Here is a 19,095-nt window from a genome sequence, read left to right as displayed (position 1 = left end):
TTAGTTGATCTCTATTTAATTCAATTTTTGAAAATTTAATTTGTAAGCTGGGAGTGAGTTGCTACTCAGCTGGCTCTCCCAGGTGATGATGGTGTTTCCCTCGATAGAGTTCTCCAAAACATCAGCAAGTTACTTTGGAGTTGGCCAGCTATTACCGAGGAAGGAAGGATTTGGCATTTTTAGAGTGGATGCTATGCTTAATCTTCCAAATCTTTTTCGCTTGGATGTCGTCAAGTGTTGAGAAGCACTTGGTCACTTGACCATTAATGGGTTGTTTCAAGCTCAATTTTGATGGTATAATAGTAACCCACCAGCATTGGGGGAGTTCTTAGGAACTTGAATGGGGTTTATTTTTAATTGAAACAAAATTTAGACAAGATAAGAAAGTGTTTCTCTCTTTCTTGGTTTCTCTGAGGCACACAACGTCTCCCATTATTATTCTAGCATGTTTGAGCAAATTCATGCCTTTGAAAATTGAAAAATTGTTGACCACCAAAGTTGTTTGTGCCTTCAAATCTGTAATTTATTGTACTTTTGTTAGGTCCAGCAAGAAACTATATTCTGTTTTGGATATGAGTGGTTTTCATAGACATGAGACTGATTTCTAATCTCATGGCTTTGAAAAAGTGGTATACTTTTAGAATAGAAATGAATCGGAGGCTTAAACGTAGCCGTAGCAAAACTCTCATATTTTGGACCAAGTCCATTAAGAAGCCAAAGTACTTTATTTTCATCTGGTACATGTTTTCCAATAACTGCTAAATCATCACAAATACTCTTGAATTTGTATATGTATTTTGATATGGTTGAATTCGTTTTCTTGTAAAGTTGGAGTTGCTGGGTAAGTTGGAACTCCCTAACTTGAGAATTACCTACATAAACATTCTTCAGACATTTTCAAACTTTTACATAAGTCTTGAGGCAACAACAATGACTAAGACACTCTTTGGATAGTGTCCTTGTGATCCAGGTTGTCCCATGCAGACTTTAAGAAGCTGGTCAGACTTTAACCATGATTTGTAATCTGGGTTTTCGATTTCACTATTACCATAAGGAGAAGAAATCTTTTGACTTGGAATAAGAAAATCGCCATTAATGAATCCAAAAAGTTCCCGACTCTCAGTTAAGGAGAGCATTTGAGTTTTTCATAATAAATAATTGTTATGTGTGAATTTAATAGACACAAAATTTCCTATATTAAAAGTTGAGGGATAGTGATAGGATATAACGGTTTTTTTTTTCATAATTAATGAGGATATACGAGTGGATTTGGCGAGTTCGTGTGATAGAGAAGAGGGCTTTGATTCGAAATTTATAGAGAGAGAATGACGAGCAGCAAAAGACAATTAAAGAGTCACATTTTGGAGGCAAAAGACCAAGGTATTACGTAGACCAGTAGGACAAGCAATAATCAATGAACAATGAACAAGTGTACTGATAACCAGTGAAAGTGTGTAACGTTTTGGATAAAAAAAAGAAGTAGAAAGGGATTGACACGACCAGTAGGAATGACACGACCAGTAGGAATATAGGATTAGGTAACGGGCGTACCAGCCTTCTGAATTCGAAGCTCCAAAACTAGACGAGAGATCTTTAGCTGCTTGCCATAGAACAAAAAATATAAGATCCGCTGAAAAAACTGATGCCAATATTCGACCTGTGATAAGCTTATAAGCTTGGCTCTGATATCATGGAAGTTTTTGAGAGCTCAACTTTTTTTAATTTTCACCTATTCTGGCCCCATAGGTGTTGCCACTACAATGTTGTCGAATTTTTGGCTCTTCTCCAAAGTTTACAACTCTTTTCAAGTAAGAATTTGGGAACCTTGTGATTCGATGAATGTCACTGCAATAAGAAACAAAGAGTACCTTGGGAGTTTAGATCAACTTGGTTGCAAATCCTCGATTTGCCTAAATGTCTCAATATATTTTGGGAAGTTAATTCTATTGCTGATTCCCTCGCCAAGAGGGGTATCTTATTGCCTTCTCTTTTAATATCTGACGCTGTAATTTCCTCGGGGCAAGTTTTTTATGTTTTTTCTACAACAGAAAACTTATATACTTCCTCTTATCCAACCATCCATTTTGAATGGAGGGCTAAGATTGCCCCAATCACAATGTCACGTCTTTACACTATTTTATTTTTATTTTTATTTCTATAAACTATTTTGACACTAAATTTTGTACGTCCAATTCTCTATTAAACTTGCACTAGTCAAAAATGTATAAAAAATATTTTCACTAAAATAAAATGATCAAATTACCACTGAAAACTTCAGGGGTATTTTGGTTATTATATTTTATCGAAAAATTATTTTAAATACTTTTTTTATAGGTGTACCCCAATGAGAAGGTGACACAAACCAAATTTCATATTCATACAATTTGTATAAAAACTGGCTAAAAATAAAATATTTTGAGACGTCAGATCTAATATCAAACAGTGAGTGGCTCTCTTGATCAAAATTGGATGGCTGGTTGGTAGGAGAAGTATAGATCTTCTATGCTGTAGAAGAAGTATAGAAACCTTTAATTAATATATTTGTTAACTTCTGTTTAAAAATAAAAGAATTTAATTTTTAGTGCCAAAAAGGAGAAGTTCATCAAAACACAACTAAGAGATGCATTCAATCTTGAGATCTTTTTGGAAGTGCTAAGGGTGCAATTATAAATTCTTTTTGGGAAAGTTTACAAATTATTCATGAGAGATGCACTATTTACCATTTGCACTCTTAACACTATTCCGAGCCTCTTTATGGATATTTTTGATAATTTATACTTCTATTTATTTTTTGAGGTTAAATCTAGATGGGGTTTTCCCCAAAGGTGCATAATATCTTTTTGGCTAAAATACTTTGCATAAAATTTCCCCAAGGGCACTTACTCTTAAATAATCAATCTAGGGATGGCAACCTCAATACCCAAAAAAATGATACGGGACTCGGACTTTGACCTAAAAATATAGTGTAGGACCCAGACCCGGATCCGACCTAAAAATTAAAACATCTATACTTTGATTGAACTATATTTAAATATATTTCATATAGTAGATACCCAAAAATATATTTCGTATAGTAGATACCCAAACAATATTACGGGACCCGGGCCAGACCCAGCGGGTTCAATTTTTTGGACCCATACTAGGCGAGCTTTAAACCATTGCATTGAACTATATTTAAATATATTTCATACAGTAGATACCCAAAAAGTATTATCGGACCCGGACTGGACCCACCGGGTTCAATTTTTGGACCTGTCCCGGAGCAGGTCTACCCCACGGGTTCGGGTCCATTGCCACCCCTAGCACTTAGCTACGCTAAAATAATTTGTATAATTCTTTCCCAAGGGCTAGCCGCGGCTAAGTTTAGAAAGGGGTAAAAAGGAATAATGATCCTATTGAAAGAGAGCCGACAATTATTCTTCTGATGAGGATGGATAAATATTTCAAAAGCGTAAGGGCCGTATCTGAAATGGCAAACCAATCATGAGGGAGGGATAAATCAGAAGGATGCATAAATATTTCAAAAGCGTAAGGGCCATATCTGAAATAGGACAAAAACAAAATGGGGATAAAATTAAGGATGAGAGAATTCGTTAGCATTAATATTATAAAAATTAGGTGCCCCCACGCAGGATCGAACTACGGACCTTCAGTTTACAAGACTGACGCTCTACCACTGAGCTATAGGGGCATCTTATTGGCCTAACTACTTTAATATGATATACAAATATGTTCTCACTCCCACTATAACAAATCATCCTCTCCCTCTTCCCCAAACCCCTAAATTTTTTTTTAAAAAAATCTCTCCCCATGACATCTATTTTGACCCTATGACTCTCTTTCTCTCTGTCTTCATAACATCTAATTTGACTTGGGAGATCATAACATCTAATTTGAGTTGAGAGATCATAGGCATATAAATAAAGTGAATGCTATTTACAAAATATATAAAATATTAGAAGTTAAAACAGATATTTTTAGAATATCATTATAAAATGTTGGTTTGAGGCTTAGGTTTTATAATAAAAAATAAATTTCACTTCAAAGAAATTATAATTCTAGTGTTGTACAACTTTCAAATTGACCACCTCGACCTTGCAAGAAGGAAAAAGAAGAGAAAGGATTTCAATCTTCTAAAATAATCTATTTTGTAACACATTATATAGACTGTTTGTAAGTGTTGACAAATTTGTTGATCTGTAACATTCTTGGAGTTTCATATTTTATAATTTTTGGGTGGGGTTTTTTTGTTATGATGCATGAAACAAGCATCCATAAAGAGATGATGATTTGTTATGGTGGGAGTGAAACAATCATCCCACATCCATCTTAAAGATGCATGGGGAAAAGTGGTGGCCCCACCTTAAATCAAAATGAATGGTGTTAATAAAACGACACAAGTTTATTTTTATTTTTTAAAATGTATTTTCTTTTTTTATATTCATATTTCACCAATGTTGAGATTCTCGATCCATAAATTTTTAGATCTAGGATGGATTTTGGAGGGAGTACCCATAGTTAGCAAGTCGAGGACTTTCAATAAATCGGTTTATCTAAAAATTGGAAAAAAAAATTTTGTTTTAAAAAATCAGATAAAAAAATACGGATAGGCAAAAATACTTCATGTAAAGAAACCACCAATATATCATACAAGGCTAAAAAAATCGGATAAATTAAAATATTAGAAATTTTGAAATTTTTAAAAATAAAAATTATGTCGAAGCTATCATTAACTAATTCATCCATAAAATTTTTTATTAGACTAATATAATTAAGTTAATTAACTTTACTACACCATATAAATTTTTTATTAAATACTTTAGGTGTCTTTTCATATCGTAGTCTTATGAGCTTGCTTTCATAGATGGTTCGAATCCTAAGCTGTCTTTTCACTGCCGAAATCAATGGTGGACACTGAAAAAGCGCGCCAGTGAGGGGCTTGAGAGCTCGATCTACCTTTGTGACATCAGGAACAGAGGAATGGAGGGTAGCTATGCAAACATATTCCTTCCCCGTCCCTTGCTGAGATTTCACAAGGCGGGTAGCTCTATCAATGCAAACTATCAATGAACCAGTGACCTTGGGATCGAGAGTTCCGCTACGGTCAGCTTTCGAGACCCTCAGGATGTGTTTTATCCATGCCATCACCTCATTAGAAGATGGGTTCGCTGGTTTATCGAGGTTTATGATGCCATAACGAATGTACTCTTCTAATCGCCGCTTCAACGGAGAAAAACCAGAGGTGATTGGGGTGTAATGGCCTGTTCTTACATTGAGGCGGTCATAGTTTTTTAGGAGAATATGCCATTGAGAGGTGTCTAGAGAGGGAGTGAAGGTCTGGGGTTTTATGAGGTAATCCTTATCGGCCTGTTCTTCCCCTGAAACTACTGGTTCTTGGCTTGGAAATGGTTCAAAAAAAGTAAAAAACTATTGGTTCAAAAAAAAATCTGCACAACTGCTGTTATAGACTTAGAACTACCGGTTAAAAAAAAAATCTGCACAATGATTTCGGTTAAAAAAAAAAAAACAACCAATCTGCACAACTAATGGTTCAAAAAAAACCAATTGAAAATTTCCATTAAAAAAAAATCTGTACAACTAATGGTTAAAAAAAAACCGTTTCAAAAAAAAAAAAAGGGTAAGATAACATGCTTATAACTAATGGTAAGATACTGTTTCTTTACACAATGATTTAACAATATTTTTTTTACACAATAACTACTTAAATCTGCAGCATGTTGAAGTTAACAAGTAAAAGAAAAAAAAATCATACCTTAAATCTCAAAATGTGGCTGTGAACAAAAAGAATATAGCATAAACCCTAAAATAATAAAAACCCTCGGTCCTAATAATACATAACTATATTGGGGATAAAAATTTCTATTTTTGATTTTTTTTTGAGAAAATAATATATTCTTTCAAAAATTACACATATTAGTAAAAAAAGTTGTTTCGCATTTTAAAAAACATTACAAGTTAAAAAAAAACAAGAACAAGGTTTTTTTGTCCCCTTTTTTTCATTCCTCATAAAAAACGCGTTTTTAACATAATTCTGAAAAATCGTGATTTTTTGCCAAACTTTTCAAAAAAACGACATTTAAGACGTTTTTCAAAAAATCACCGATTTTTTTAAAAGTTCGACGATTAGTCACCGATTTGCTAACTATGGTTAGGATTGCCTTTTAAAACTCGAGTTTTAAGGTTGTAATTACCCCAAAAAAAACAAAAAAGTTTAGGGATGTAAACTCAAAACCTAATGCAATCAAGGTCAATTTTTTTTTTCTACAATTTTTTGTCGTAAACCCTAAACTTTGAACGTTACACATTTTTTCGCATGCTTCATTATCATCATCATCGATATAAGAGCTTTTTCCCATCTAATTGAGTTAGCTACATGAATTATGATCTGTCATTCTATTTTATTATAGGCCATACCCTCGGTGAAGCCATATGTCTCCATATATTTTTTTGGGCCTACTCGTTTTTTTTTTTAGCCTTCCACCTAAATTAACTCGTATATCGTAACAGGTATTTGTATTGGATCTACACTACACGTGGTCAGCTCGCCTAAATCTATTTTCTATCACCTCCTAACTAAGTATTTGTATTGAGTTTGCACTACACGTTGTCAGCCCACCTACACATCTAAATCATCTTGAATGTATCCGTTTGAAATTATCTCCCTTTTAGTCCTGCTACCCATCCATCCCAACTACATTCATTCATGGATGACTTGTAAATATCAATCTAATCCCCGTGATTTTGGTTTTCTTTAATATCCACTATTTTTTAAGGGCAAAAAATTCGTACCATGCTACGTAACATTCTTCGCTGTGTACGCTGGAACCTGCAATTTTTTGGTTTAACGACCGAATTCAGTTGTCCATATCTTTTGTCAATAAAGTGAAGTAATTTTACAAAAGGAAAATGACCACAGTCAACAGTTTGCATTTATGTCCATTAATACCATTCGTGGAAGGTTGTTGCCCCAGTAAACTTCATTTTTTCCCCCAGTACATAAAAAGTCATGGGCCCATTTCGAGATCCAGATGATTCATGGTAAAAATAACCCCAAAATCACCCAGTCTCTCTTCTTTTTGTAATTTTTTTTATACTAAAAAGTATTCATCTGTCGACGTAATGTTTCACCTACTATTTCCACAGTTAACATATCAAAAAAAAAAAAAAAAAAATTTATCCGTTTTGACTTCAGAGTCATGGCTTGGATTTGGGGCCTTGGCTCCATACCCCTGACAAGTCCGAACCCGAGTCTGAGTCTTTAATAAGCCGAACATACCAAGAAATGAAAGGACATTTTAACCACCTTAGGAAAATATATGTATTTGTGGCGGTTGAAAGGGTGATTTGGAGATACATGGTATATCCTCAACCCTTTTATCTCAGAAAATAGGAGACATTATGCCAAATATTCCCAACTCAATAGACGGTCCAGATGCTCATGATGGGATCATATATGTCCTTTCAATCTAAGTCATATCAGTTGGTGAAAGGAAAGGCGGTATAGACCAGGGATGGGAATGTTTACTTTTGTTTGACTCAAAGCTACAACTACAGTTGCATATGAATGCTTAATCTACTAAAGGAAAACTATAATATGGTAAAGGGTATCGGTAGTTGTGGTGTGGTAGCAGTCGCACATCGTGCTTTTCAATTCGACTTACAGTTTAAAAAACCTAACTATTTAAAAGAAAATGATACGGTTTGTATTACCCACTCAGTTTCGTCCCCCCTCTCCCAACAAAAAAAAACAGAAGACAAATATGGAAAAGTATTTTATGAAGCAGTTGACTAGGTTCTTGAAATAGGGACTTGAAATACATTCCAAATCACTGTAAATCCATTATTGTCGAGGTTCTTTCAATTTGGATCTTTAAAAATAGTGAAGAATTTAGGTGTGGCTCCAATAGGCCATAAGATAAAAGAAAAAAAAAGCTTAGGATAAGCCTAAAAAGATATAATTGGAAATAGTGAGAAAATATATGAGGACTTAAGGATATAAAGATTTATGACGTTATTGAGGGTATAATCTTTGATAGAGCAGAATAACAGGATGTGATTCATATAGCAGATCCTAAATAGTTAAAAAAAGACTCTAATGATAATAATGAAAAATAATAGAGACCTAATGATCTATGACGAATTCAAATAGGGATAGGATCAGGACTAGGTGGTGAAAGTGTCAAGGTAGTACAACATTGAGTTCTACTCCTGCATTGAGTAAAGGATCTTTTTTTTTTTACTAAAATACCCCCAAAAAAAAAGAAAAATACGAAGAATTAACGACCCAAAAAAAGAGTAAAACATAAAATCTTTTTGATCTAGATTCATGGGCATGGTGGAGATAGTGGACTTGCAAAAGTCTCGATCCCAAATCCACCTTCAAGATGGACCTTGGGAGGGGTGAATCCCTACCCAAAATTATTGGAGACGTTTTGATATTAAAAATCAAAGAAAAATTGTTAACTCATCCTGTTGCTTGCAACAAACGTCAAAGGAAAAATAATCATTCAAAGAAACTGATTACATAAAATTGGGAATGTTAACAAGGAGACCATTTATTTTATGTACATAGAGGTTACAATCATTTGCACTTATTAGATGTCAAATTGGATAGCTTGAACTGAGTCATGAAGTTCGAAATTTTTTTTTTTTGAAATTTTGTGTCTATTCAATAACACTCTTACAACCACTTATTCTGAAATATAAGGGACAATAATGATTGTGACCTCCATGTACAAAAAATAAATGGTGTCTTTGTAGACAATCCCTATAAAATTTTGATTCTTTTGAATTACTAGTTATTTTTGTATGGAATGCGTTACTTGAAATAATTTTTCACTATTCAAAATTTTTGAAAAATATTGTCCATGTATCTCAAGGTCAAGATGGTCGTATTTGAGGGTTTTTCGATATTGAAACAATTTCTCTTGAATATTTGAAGCGTGCCTTAGTTTAATTGTTTAGGGCCTCCATCTTAAACTTTTTCCTAGATTTACGTTGGAAAAAGTTTATATACAAGTAAGGCCCTAAACAATCAAATTAACGTACAGGTAAAAGATTCACTAGAAGAGGATGTTTGGATGCGAAAAAAATCTTCAAATTGATCATCTCGACCTCAAGCTGTATGGACATGATAAAAAACATATTTCAAGTCTTGGAAGCAATGGTTTAAAAAATGGATCGGTGACCCGGATCGGGCTTTCAAAAAACCGATCTGGATCGACGAATCGGCGATCTTGATTGGAAATCGGGTGAATCGGTCATAATAAAGCTTAAAAAAAATCCGAAAAAATTATTAAAATTCATTATAAATATTGTTTTTTAGGAATTCAATAAGAAATGAGGGTACTCCATTAAGAATTTTCATGTTTTTGAATGAATATGCGAATATTGATATGTTCTTTCCCTGCATGAACCGCCATTCAGCATTTAATTTACATCACACAAAATGATAAACATATAATTATCATGGAATAAGTATATCAACATATATGTACTACAATAAAACATAAAATTAGTAACATATGATCTAAAACTAAAATGATAGACGACGTTATTGTTCTTCTTGGTCATGCTGGTGCTATTGATTGAATTCATTTAACAATTTATTGATTTGATCTAAAAACGAATCATCGATATCAGTAGGCATCTGACTATTCTCAAATCCTTGAGTGTTAGTGTTTTGTTGTGTTCCCAATCTAAAATCCTCGAAGTTTGTCCATCCTTCATGCTCACCTGCATTGTCGTGCTCATCCCTACACTGTTGCTGTTGGGACTCGATATGTGAATAATATGGTTGGGATAGGGTGGCCTTAGAATCATCATCTCTCTCATTTTTTCTTTGAATAATATGGATTAAAAAAAAAAAAAAACAAATTTTCAAAAAAATAGATCATGGATTAAAAAAAAAAAATCACAAATTTTCAAAAAATTCTATCATGGATTACAAAAAAAAATTCTATCATGGATTACAAAAAAAAATTCGATCATGGATTAAAAAAAAAAATCACAAATTTTCAAAAAATTCAATCATGGATTACAAAAAATTCGATCATGAATTACAAAAAATTCGATCATGGATTACAAAAAATTCGATCATGGATTACATAAAATTCGATCATGGATTACATAAAATTCGATCATGGATTACAAAAAAAAAAAAAACAAAAAATTCCATCGTGGATTACAAAAAAGAAAAAAACAATTCGATCATGGATTACAAAAAATTCAATCATTGATTACAAAAAATTCTATCATGGGTTACAAAAAAAAAAAAAAAAAAAAAAAAATTCGATCATGGATTACAAGAAAAAAAAACAAACATTTCGATCATGGATTACAAAAAATTCGATCATGGATTACAAAAAATTCTATCATGGATTACAAAAAATTCGATCATGGATTACATAAAATTCGATAATGGATTACATAAAATTCGATCATGGATTACATAAAATTTGATCATGGATTACATAAAATTTGATCATGGATTACAAAAAAAAACAAACAAAAAAAAACAAAAAATTCGATCGTGGATTACAAAATAAGAAAAAAACAATTCGATCATGGATTACAAAAAATTCAATCATGGATTACAAAAAACTCTATCATGGGTTACAAAAAAAAACAAAAAACAAAAAATTCGATCATGGATTACAAAAAAAAAAACAAACATTTCGATCATGGATTACAAAAAAAAAAACAAACATTTCAATCATGGATTACAAAACATTCGATTATGGATTACAAAAAATTCTATCTTGGGTTACAAAAACAAAAAAAAAAAACAAAAAATTCGAACATGGATTACAAAAAATTCTATCATGGGTTACAAAAAAAAGAAAAAAACAAAAAATTCGATCATGGATTACAAAAAAATTCGATCATGGATTACAAAAAAATCGATCAAGTATTAAAAAATATCTATCATGGATTACAAAAAAAAAAAAAAAAAAAAAAATCCGTACGGAACTCGCCGATTTCGTACAGTGAATCGACGAGTCACTGTGCAGAACCGTCCGGTTCTCTCTAGAACTGGACGATTCCCGTTTTTTTTTGCCGATTCGATCTGTCTATAGCAATTCCCGAGTCGAACCGGGCCAGTCCGGTTCGACTCGACGTTTTTTTAAACACTGCTTGGAAGTAATGCACCTTATAATACATTTTTTAAACAGTTAGTTTTCAAGTGTTCATAGATCTACTTGATCTACACTTTTTTATAATTAGAGATGAAAATAAATTTTCAGCCCATCACGAAGATTTTCTGTCCTTAAAAAACATTTTTTGATACTATTTCAAGGAGCCTCAGCCTTATAAAAAAAGGATTTAGGGCTCAAGAACTGCCCCCATTAAATTTGATCGAAGACTAAATCTGGCCCATCCACTCTGATGGGCACTAGATCTCTTTGAGCTCACTCTTCTTCTTTTTTCCTTGTTTGCCCTTTTTTTTTTTTTTTTCAAAAACCAATCCCCGGAATGAGGAAGTTTGGCTGCGAGAGCCGAACATACTTTGTTCCCTCCGTACCACCATATATGCTGAGGTAAAAGTGTTATTTCGTGATAAATATCTGCATTTTCAAGTAATGCATGATCTGATAGCTGAATGCAAAGTCGAAAGGTGTTCTATTGTATGCACTGGAGAGAGAGAGAGAGAGGCTTATGGAAAAAAAACTTTGTTCTGACATCATTTTCATTAGCCATAAGATTTCTATCCACTTCTGCACACCATCGTAAACATCTGAGAGAAAAAAAAAAATGATTCATGTATAATCAAGCGATAAACAGTTCAACCGCAAACCAAAAAAAAAAAGTACAAAAAAAAAAGACAAAAGGATACCTTGGATGTGATAATGGATAATGCAGGATAAAAGCCACATCAAAGGAAAAGATTTTTCAGAATTTAGAAAGAAAAATCTGGAATGACATTAAAAGATGCTCATTGTTGTCCCCATCTTTTGTACAAAGCCGCACTATAGCCTGCGTGGACATACATTTGTTCATCAAAGAAAGCAATATACTAGCACACAACAATGTGCATTCAAGCTTTTCCGCACAATAGCTTCTAAAACACTAATTTTTTTTATTTTCTCACTGATTATATACGAGAACTAGTTCCACTGAATATTGAAATTTTGCAGTAATGGAGAACATAATGATGACTGTATTCTGGATTTCTACAGACATTTCAAACTAATGGACTCCATATATTGCTATTACAAAAAATATGGCTATTACAAGTAGCATCTCGCCATGTTATCTCCACAGATCACCATAATTCCAGCAGTGTCTCCGCTGTATACATTGTCAATGAGGAATGCCCTTGTATAGAAAAGCCCTTTATTGATCCTCTGAATTATCCCTCTTGTATAGGAATGGACCCTTGGCCTAGGTGGTAAGGGTGGCGGAGCCATAACGTGACATCAAGGGTTCTGTTCCTAGCCGTTAAAACATTCCCTCTTGTATGGAAGAACTTCAGTATATGTTTGCTGTATGGGAAGCCATTTCTGTACAAGAAACAACTAGAGCCAACACTTCCCCAGAAAATGGGAAGCAAATATATACTCTAGAGATTTGTATGATGATCCTGACTACAAACTTAGATGTCCGTCTACTCCAACTCTTCATATTGAATTACTATTTTATTTGCATCTTCCCTCCACGAATCCCAATTTGATACCCATCAACTCAATTCAATACCCATCAACTCAATTCTCATGATATCAAGTCGCTATCTTATTCACATCTTTCTTCCTCCATGACATAATTGGAGAAATGATATACTAAGTTTCTAACTGCACACGGGCCAATATTACAAAGAGGAAAAGAATGATCAACTCATCATATGAAATCAGGAACAATCTGTCAATTTTGTACACTGCTGTAACAAAAACAACACCATGATTACAATCTCAAGTCATAGATGAGAGGCACCAAGTACAAATTTCTGATGGAGCATGTTTGAGAAAGTAAACAATTGTCCAATGGACTATGGTGTATGGCACTCGGAGGACACATCCACTGTCCATTCCCACTGATGAATGACTGGACATATATCAGAGTCTGGCGATAGGGACAATAATCAGGGTACAGTTGAGCTTCAACCATTTGTGAATGGAATGAAGCTGCAGGCTTGAGTACCATACATCATATGACTATCATCCAATGGATGATGGTATACTTCTATGAGAATTGAGAATTTTAGGCACCAAGTAGTCTGGATTTCCAGGAATAGGAGGGAGCATCAAAAGGAAAACTACAACACCCATTTTCCTTTTACATATTAGACAGAAAAATGTGAATCCAATTCTTCCAAGAATGGACCATAAAACACAGTATTCAAGGACAACCAAGAATATGTGGCAGATATGTTCACAGCCACAATATAACCATTGAAATACTGATGTGCATTCCTTATCACATAAAAATTTAAAGAATTAAGTGTGCTAAGACAAGTAATTTCAAATTATCTGTGGTGCTTACGATCCCTTTCATGAAATGTTAAAGCATATGCCACATTTCTTGACACTATCAGAACAACCTAAACTTTGGAAATTATTGGGACAATAATTGGAAACATCCACAAAGATCACACAGGGGGTCCAGAAACTTGAAATATCAGAATAGTACCTAGACCAATCAATTTTGCATTTGACCATTTTACCCCTATCTAAAACATTTTAATACAATATTGTTACCATGGAGGCAAAATAATCGTCTAAAAACCTCAAGGCTTCCAAGTAAACGCTAAAATCTCAAGTTTCTGGATGACCAACATGACATACAGGTGTGCCAGTTACTGTCCTGATATTTCCACTAGAAAATATAACTTGACCTTTTATTTTAATATGAAAAACATATGGAACACATCTTCCATTTCAACGTACGCTTACTGTCACCCAACAATGGAACTGACCAAGCATGAGCCAAATGAGTCCATGGTGATGCAGCATGGATTATTGGACATCTACATGTTTTGGTTACACTCACTACATGCATATGTCAGTTAGAAACCAACCTGAAAATTGCGGGCAAATAAAAGACGATCTCAATTCCAATCTTTCAGCATCGTGATCCTCCATGATTGTGCTGAAGTTGCTTCTGTTAAGAACTTTATTAAGATCTCTTTCTTAATCTCCATGTCCTTTTTATGTTCAAGATGCCGCACCTATATTGACAATAAGAATTTAAATTCATACAATAGACTTCTAAAATTCCATTATAGAATATCAAACCTGCCATCTTTTGTAATTTCACAAATTACTAGATATTTATCTGCAGTGTTTATTTCTTACTTACACAGAGACAGTTCTAGTAATTGTAGGAAAAGTTGTCACATGGGAACTGATAAAAGTATCCTTACCAATAAAAAAAAAAAGAAGACACACAAACCCTCATACTTGAGGGGAAAAAATACAGGGCACTTACGTACTACGGAAGTAAAAAAGAGAACTAGTTAGCCACCCAAGTGGCCGCTAATTGCTCAAAGATTCAATTCACTGTAAGAGGAGCAGGTAATAACATTTCTTTCTGATAATCAACCTATACGATGACATTTGAGATCAGCATTACCTTCACATTTCCTGTCTGTGACAAACCAGTTTCAGTTAGAATGACCAGCCACTTAATATCATGTTCATATGCATACTCATACTGCTCTGTAAGGCTGGGATCTGGTGTAGGGACAAAATCAGCCTGATTCACAAAAATATTCATCACAAATGAATCAGCTATGAAACTAATTTTTTTCTGTTGTGGGAATCAAAGTATCAATCACCTTTTTTTTTTCTTCATCTTTTTAGAAGAAACAAAGAAACTTAAAGAAATGCTTAAGATTGCAGAAAAGGAAAATCACAATTTCCCAGGAAAAAAGAAATTGAGGACCTAGTTTGATGTTTAGGGTTTTGACAATTGCAACATTACATCCCGATTCGAATCCCACTGCTGACTTACCCAAAACTAAATAAATTAAGAAATATTTTACCTATACAAATAACAAATAACATTTGGCACAAATTGGAAACTTATCCCCGCCTTCAAGGGAGTAAAAATAATTCTACACTAAAAGGTGATGACAACGCCTGTAAGTTTATGAAATTCTATTCCTTTAAGACCAAAGATAAATATAAAAATTTTGATGCTCAAAGCTTAGAGACTTTTCTTTTGGCTAAATTTAAAGCTTCAAGACTATGAATGCAAAATCTGAAATTTTAGTAGATAATTTAGACCCACTACCCTTTAAGACGAAATGGCAAGGCGATTATTTCGTAATAATTTTACCATGCCCATGTTATTGAGACTGGATAGGACCAGCAGGTCTCAACCTGCTGGACCAGGGACCAATAAACCTGTCTGGTCCACCTAAAGCAGATTTTGATTAAAACTAGTCAAATTCCTATGATTTAGTGGCTTGGGAACCAGACCAGTTGAAAGTTAATATATTTTTCAATTTGTAATTTTTCCTTTTTCTAAAACTCTGGTCTGACTGGTTGTCTGGTAGGACTCGGCCAAACCAGGAGGTTAAGCTCACTGGTCTCAACAAAAGGTGGCTTATTGTGAGGAACATGTTCAACAGATTATTTAGCATGCCGAAAATTCGGTTGATTTTATCATTTCCATGAAAAATGGACTATTTTGTTTATTGTTTAGCAACCTAGGTAATAAATTGTTTATTCTCAAAGTCTTAAGGGACAGCCAATCACTTCTTCACCTTGATGTTCGCCTGCCACAATTCTGAAACTAATTCCATGCGCTCTTCCAGCAAGCCACCACCACCTCTTGAGCAAACAAGAACTTTCGAGCAGGTTTCAGTTCTGCAATCCAAGAGATAAGGATGGGTAATATGAGATACCACTTCCCCCTTTTCTCTCCCAAAATGCATGAATGCAACATTAATGTTCAAGAAGTAAAAAGACAGATCCACAAGAACTATCCAGATAATTATATGAGTCATCCAAATTATAAAAACAACAACAATAAAACCACTAACCGCTCTATTGAACCATGATGCAAAATCTTTTCCAATGCAATACTGACTCCAACAGCGCCTGGAGGACTTGATTTCTGATCAATAAATTTTGTGAAGAAATATTTAGGCAAGATATACGAGAAAATGATAATCTCATCATAAATTATCAGGTAGCTTTGTCACTGAACAATGTTTTATTTTGATAATTAACTTTTTATTGACGAATAAAAAATTACAGATTGTGTTGCAGGGAACAAAATGGGGTATACAATAAGTGTAAAACATATGTACAGGCTATAAGAGAAATTGTGTCTCAAGATGGGGAAAGTGTACAGTGGATGATGAGGAGGTTGGATCTTGATATGCCTCCTTGGGCTAGGGAGCCTGCGAAAGCATGGACTTCTCTCCAATGTGTGCAAATGCCACCAGTAGGTTGAGGCAATAGAACAAAAATCTGGTTAAAATAATGTTGTACAAACCAAGGGCTTGCAGAAGACACTTTTGCCCCGGCAATAACATTTGAGTCACTTAGAATTGGGCTCCTAATCCTACCAGAAGTTTGCAATCCCACTACCAGGGTGTGGGTCTCTGCCAAAGTGGAGTCTGCAATTCGTATTGATCGTGACTCCTGAGTATGTGAGTATTTCACCAAAGTGATTTGTGAAGGTCCTACTGATGCATATTTCAAGGGAAGCCAACACAGCTGCTGACACCCTAGCCAAAGAGGAGCTACACAGTTATTAGACACGCAGCACTTTTAGGGGAATTTCTAGCACCTTTTTGAGCACAAAGTCCCCATTTTGTATCTTTTACTGTTTTTACGTTGGAAGCCCATTTAAGGGCTTTTATTTTTTGAACCCTAGTGGCCTTTGTACAGGACTCCTAATCTGTAGGGTGCCTACTCTCATACTCTCTCTGTATCTTCCTCTTACTAATACAACAGTTAACATGTAAAAAAAGAAGGTCCCACCGATGCTGGCATGAACCCAGGTCCCCCCCTATCTGGAGTTGCCATCAAAATTGAGTTTGATGGCACCTTGGTTTGGGACCACACACTGAGAATTTGGGGACTGAATTACGCTTTGACCAGATGAAGCGTTTCCATTGGGTGTCCTGTTCAAAAGATGAGAATGATTGCAACTCTTTGCAGGTTAATGCCCAAGATATGATCATGGCTTTCATGAGGTCAGAAAAGGTATTCATGTGTAGATAGAAGATCTGGAAGATCTACTAATCCTGTACCAGCCAAAAGGACCATAGTATGGCCATCAATTGCCATAGAACCGGCCCAATGATGAGAATAAACTTCTGATGAATCTCAGAGTTAACCAATCGCATCAAAAAGGTCCAAATAGAATGATTGCACTTATAAGGCAAACCGAAAGTGTAACATTAAGAGATTAACCATTTCTTCCTCCTGTCTACACATGACTAACCCCTAAGTTCACCACTCCTTTTCTGAATTTGTTTGACCCCAACTTCTAGGTGTAATCTCAAAAACACTAGTTGAACAAGTCAAAGAAAAAAAAAAGAAAAGAAAAATTTGATATTGGACACATCTAAATTTCAATCTAGTGGTGCCCCAAATGGATAGCTAACAGTGTATCAATTTCTCTCACCTCAGAAAACCATATTTTAGGTTCTTGCTTTCAAGTTTATTTTTCATTGAGGTTTTGATAGGATCAAGAGGATGTGGCTGCAAAAAATAGAGTCAAACAAATAGCCCTAACATCCATAAATGGGGTGGCACTTTTCTACAGCATTAGCTTACATGCTAATGTAATCTTTTGGATTCACGCATGCATACATCATACATAAATACATACATTAGACACCCACACACATGATAATGATGATAAAATCAAAAGCATCGATGTGCCGTTCATGATACACAAGCTTATCAGGGTCCTGGATGTTGGCAATTTCGGGGTCGGATTCCCACTCCCCTTGTCCGTATCAGTACCCATATATGCATGTAGCCATCTTAATGAAAGCACATATCATGCACATATCATGCTTATTCAAATCATACACAGTGCACATAGTTTCATGATACATGCTCCAACTGCGTGTTATTTACATCTACTGAAATAGTTTCATTCTTTCTAATGCATGATGCTATTGAGTGTTTTAGGGAAAGGAGAAACATAGCAATCCAACTCGGGAAGAGAACTGTAAGGATCCCTCAGGAAGCAGAATAATGACCATGCTTTAATAAAAGTAAAATCAATAACAAATCTCAATCTCTTCCAAAGCACATCTTAAATCGAAAATAGGACGACACTAGACATTTTCCATGCATAAACCTACATATTCATGGCCCCACATCCGATGAATCAGTTGATCATAACGCCCACCAACAGCAAAAAGGATTTCTTTAGAAGTTGATCCATGAGTATTTTCTTTACACCAGTATATCTGTTCAAAACAAGTACTCAATCACTATAAGCATGATTAAGTCACATGAACTCAAATTTAAATAGATGTTTAAGTGATAAAATATATAGAGAAAGTGATAAAATATATAGATCTGTGAAGGAGATGAGCCAAGCCAAGCTTGGGCATGTCCATGCATGGTTTGTATCGATTGAGGAAAAGCTTAAGCTAGGTTTGATCTTGACTTGAGCTTGAATCACCCACTTTGAGCTTGGCTTGGTTTTACTTGAACAAGCCAAGTCAAGCCATAAACAAGCCAAGCACAAGTATATTAACAGCGCAATATATGATTCAACACCAATATTATATAATATGATACAAATACCAATATTATATAATATAACATCTCAACTTTGCTATTAAGGTGAGCTCAATATAATATAGTACACATGTAAAGTATTATATCTTATATTAAACAAACTTGAGCACAGCTCAAGCCGAACTTGACTCAGTTTCAGCTAAAAATGTGTTAGCTAGCATGCTCAACTTCGCATGGCTTGTCACGCCAAAAAGTATTGCTCAAGTTTAGCTCCTAATAAGCCAAGTTGAGTCGGCTTGCGAGTTGGCTTGGCTTGTTGACACCCTTAAAAAAGTAATAGAACATCGAGAGCAAAAATCTCTCAATGCAATTCTTGAAACATGCATAAAGGACACACAACATCATGAATACATTT

General features: G+C 34.5%; 1 protein-coding gene, 1 non-coding gene and 1 pseudogene across 9 annotated transcripts in view; all 3 read right to left on the bottom strand.

The window, feature by feature from the left end:
- Positions 1–3,619: 3,619 nt before the first annotated feature.
- TRNAT-UGU (transfer RNA threonine (anticodon UGU)) lies at positions 3,620–3,691 on the bottom strand. Its single transcript has one exon. It is a non-coding gene; the product is annotated as a tRNA-Thr (tRNA).
- A 989-nt stretch (positions 3,692–4,680) lies between these two features.
- On the bottom strand, positions 4,681–12,431 carry LOC148781845 (H/ACA ribonucleoprotein complex subunit 4 pseudogene; annotated as a pseudogene).
- Positions 11,920–19,095, bottom strand: part of GCN2 (protein kinase family protein) — a 52,661-nt gene continuing 45,485 nt past the window's right edge. For 4 of the 8 annotated variants that reach the window (XM_006852055.4, XM_088869042.1, XM_088869044.1 and 1 more), the window contains 6 exons: positions 18,296–18,403; positions 16,007–16,080; positions 15,728–15,830; positions 14,590–14,712; positions 14,036–14,185; positions 11,920–12,895 (listed from right to left, as the gene is read on the bottom strand). In XM_006852055.4, the coding sequence (XP_006852117.3) occupies positions 14,066–14,185; positions 14,590–14,712; positions 15,728–15,830; positions 16,007–16,080; positions 18,296–18,403 (528 nt within the window). In that variant the 3' untranslated portion in view covers positions 11,920–12,895; positions 14,036–14,065. Of the gene's footprint in view, positions 12,899–14,035; positions 14,186–14,589; positions 14,713–15,727; positions 15,831–16,006; positions 16,081–18,295; positions 18,404–19,095 lie in introns of all 8 variants that reach the window. The other 4 variants (XM_020671944.2, XM_088869043.1, XM_020671945.2 and 1 more) reach the window with 3 other exon arrangements.

This window comes from Amborella trichopoda, chromosome 6, assembly GCF_054954075.1.
Source record: "Amborella trichopoda isolate Santa Cruz 75 chromosome 6, AtrichopodaSantaCruz75HAP2 v2.0, whole genome shotgun sequence".
Classification (NCBI taxonomy): Eukaryota; Viridiplantae; Streptophyta; class Magnoliopsida; order Amborellales; family Amborellaceae; genus Amborella; species Amborella trichopoda.
The sequence above is the reverse complement of the archived record's forward strand: the minus strand, read 5'-3'. Positions and strand labels throughout refer to the sequence as shown.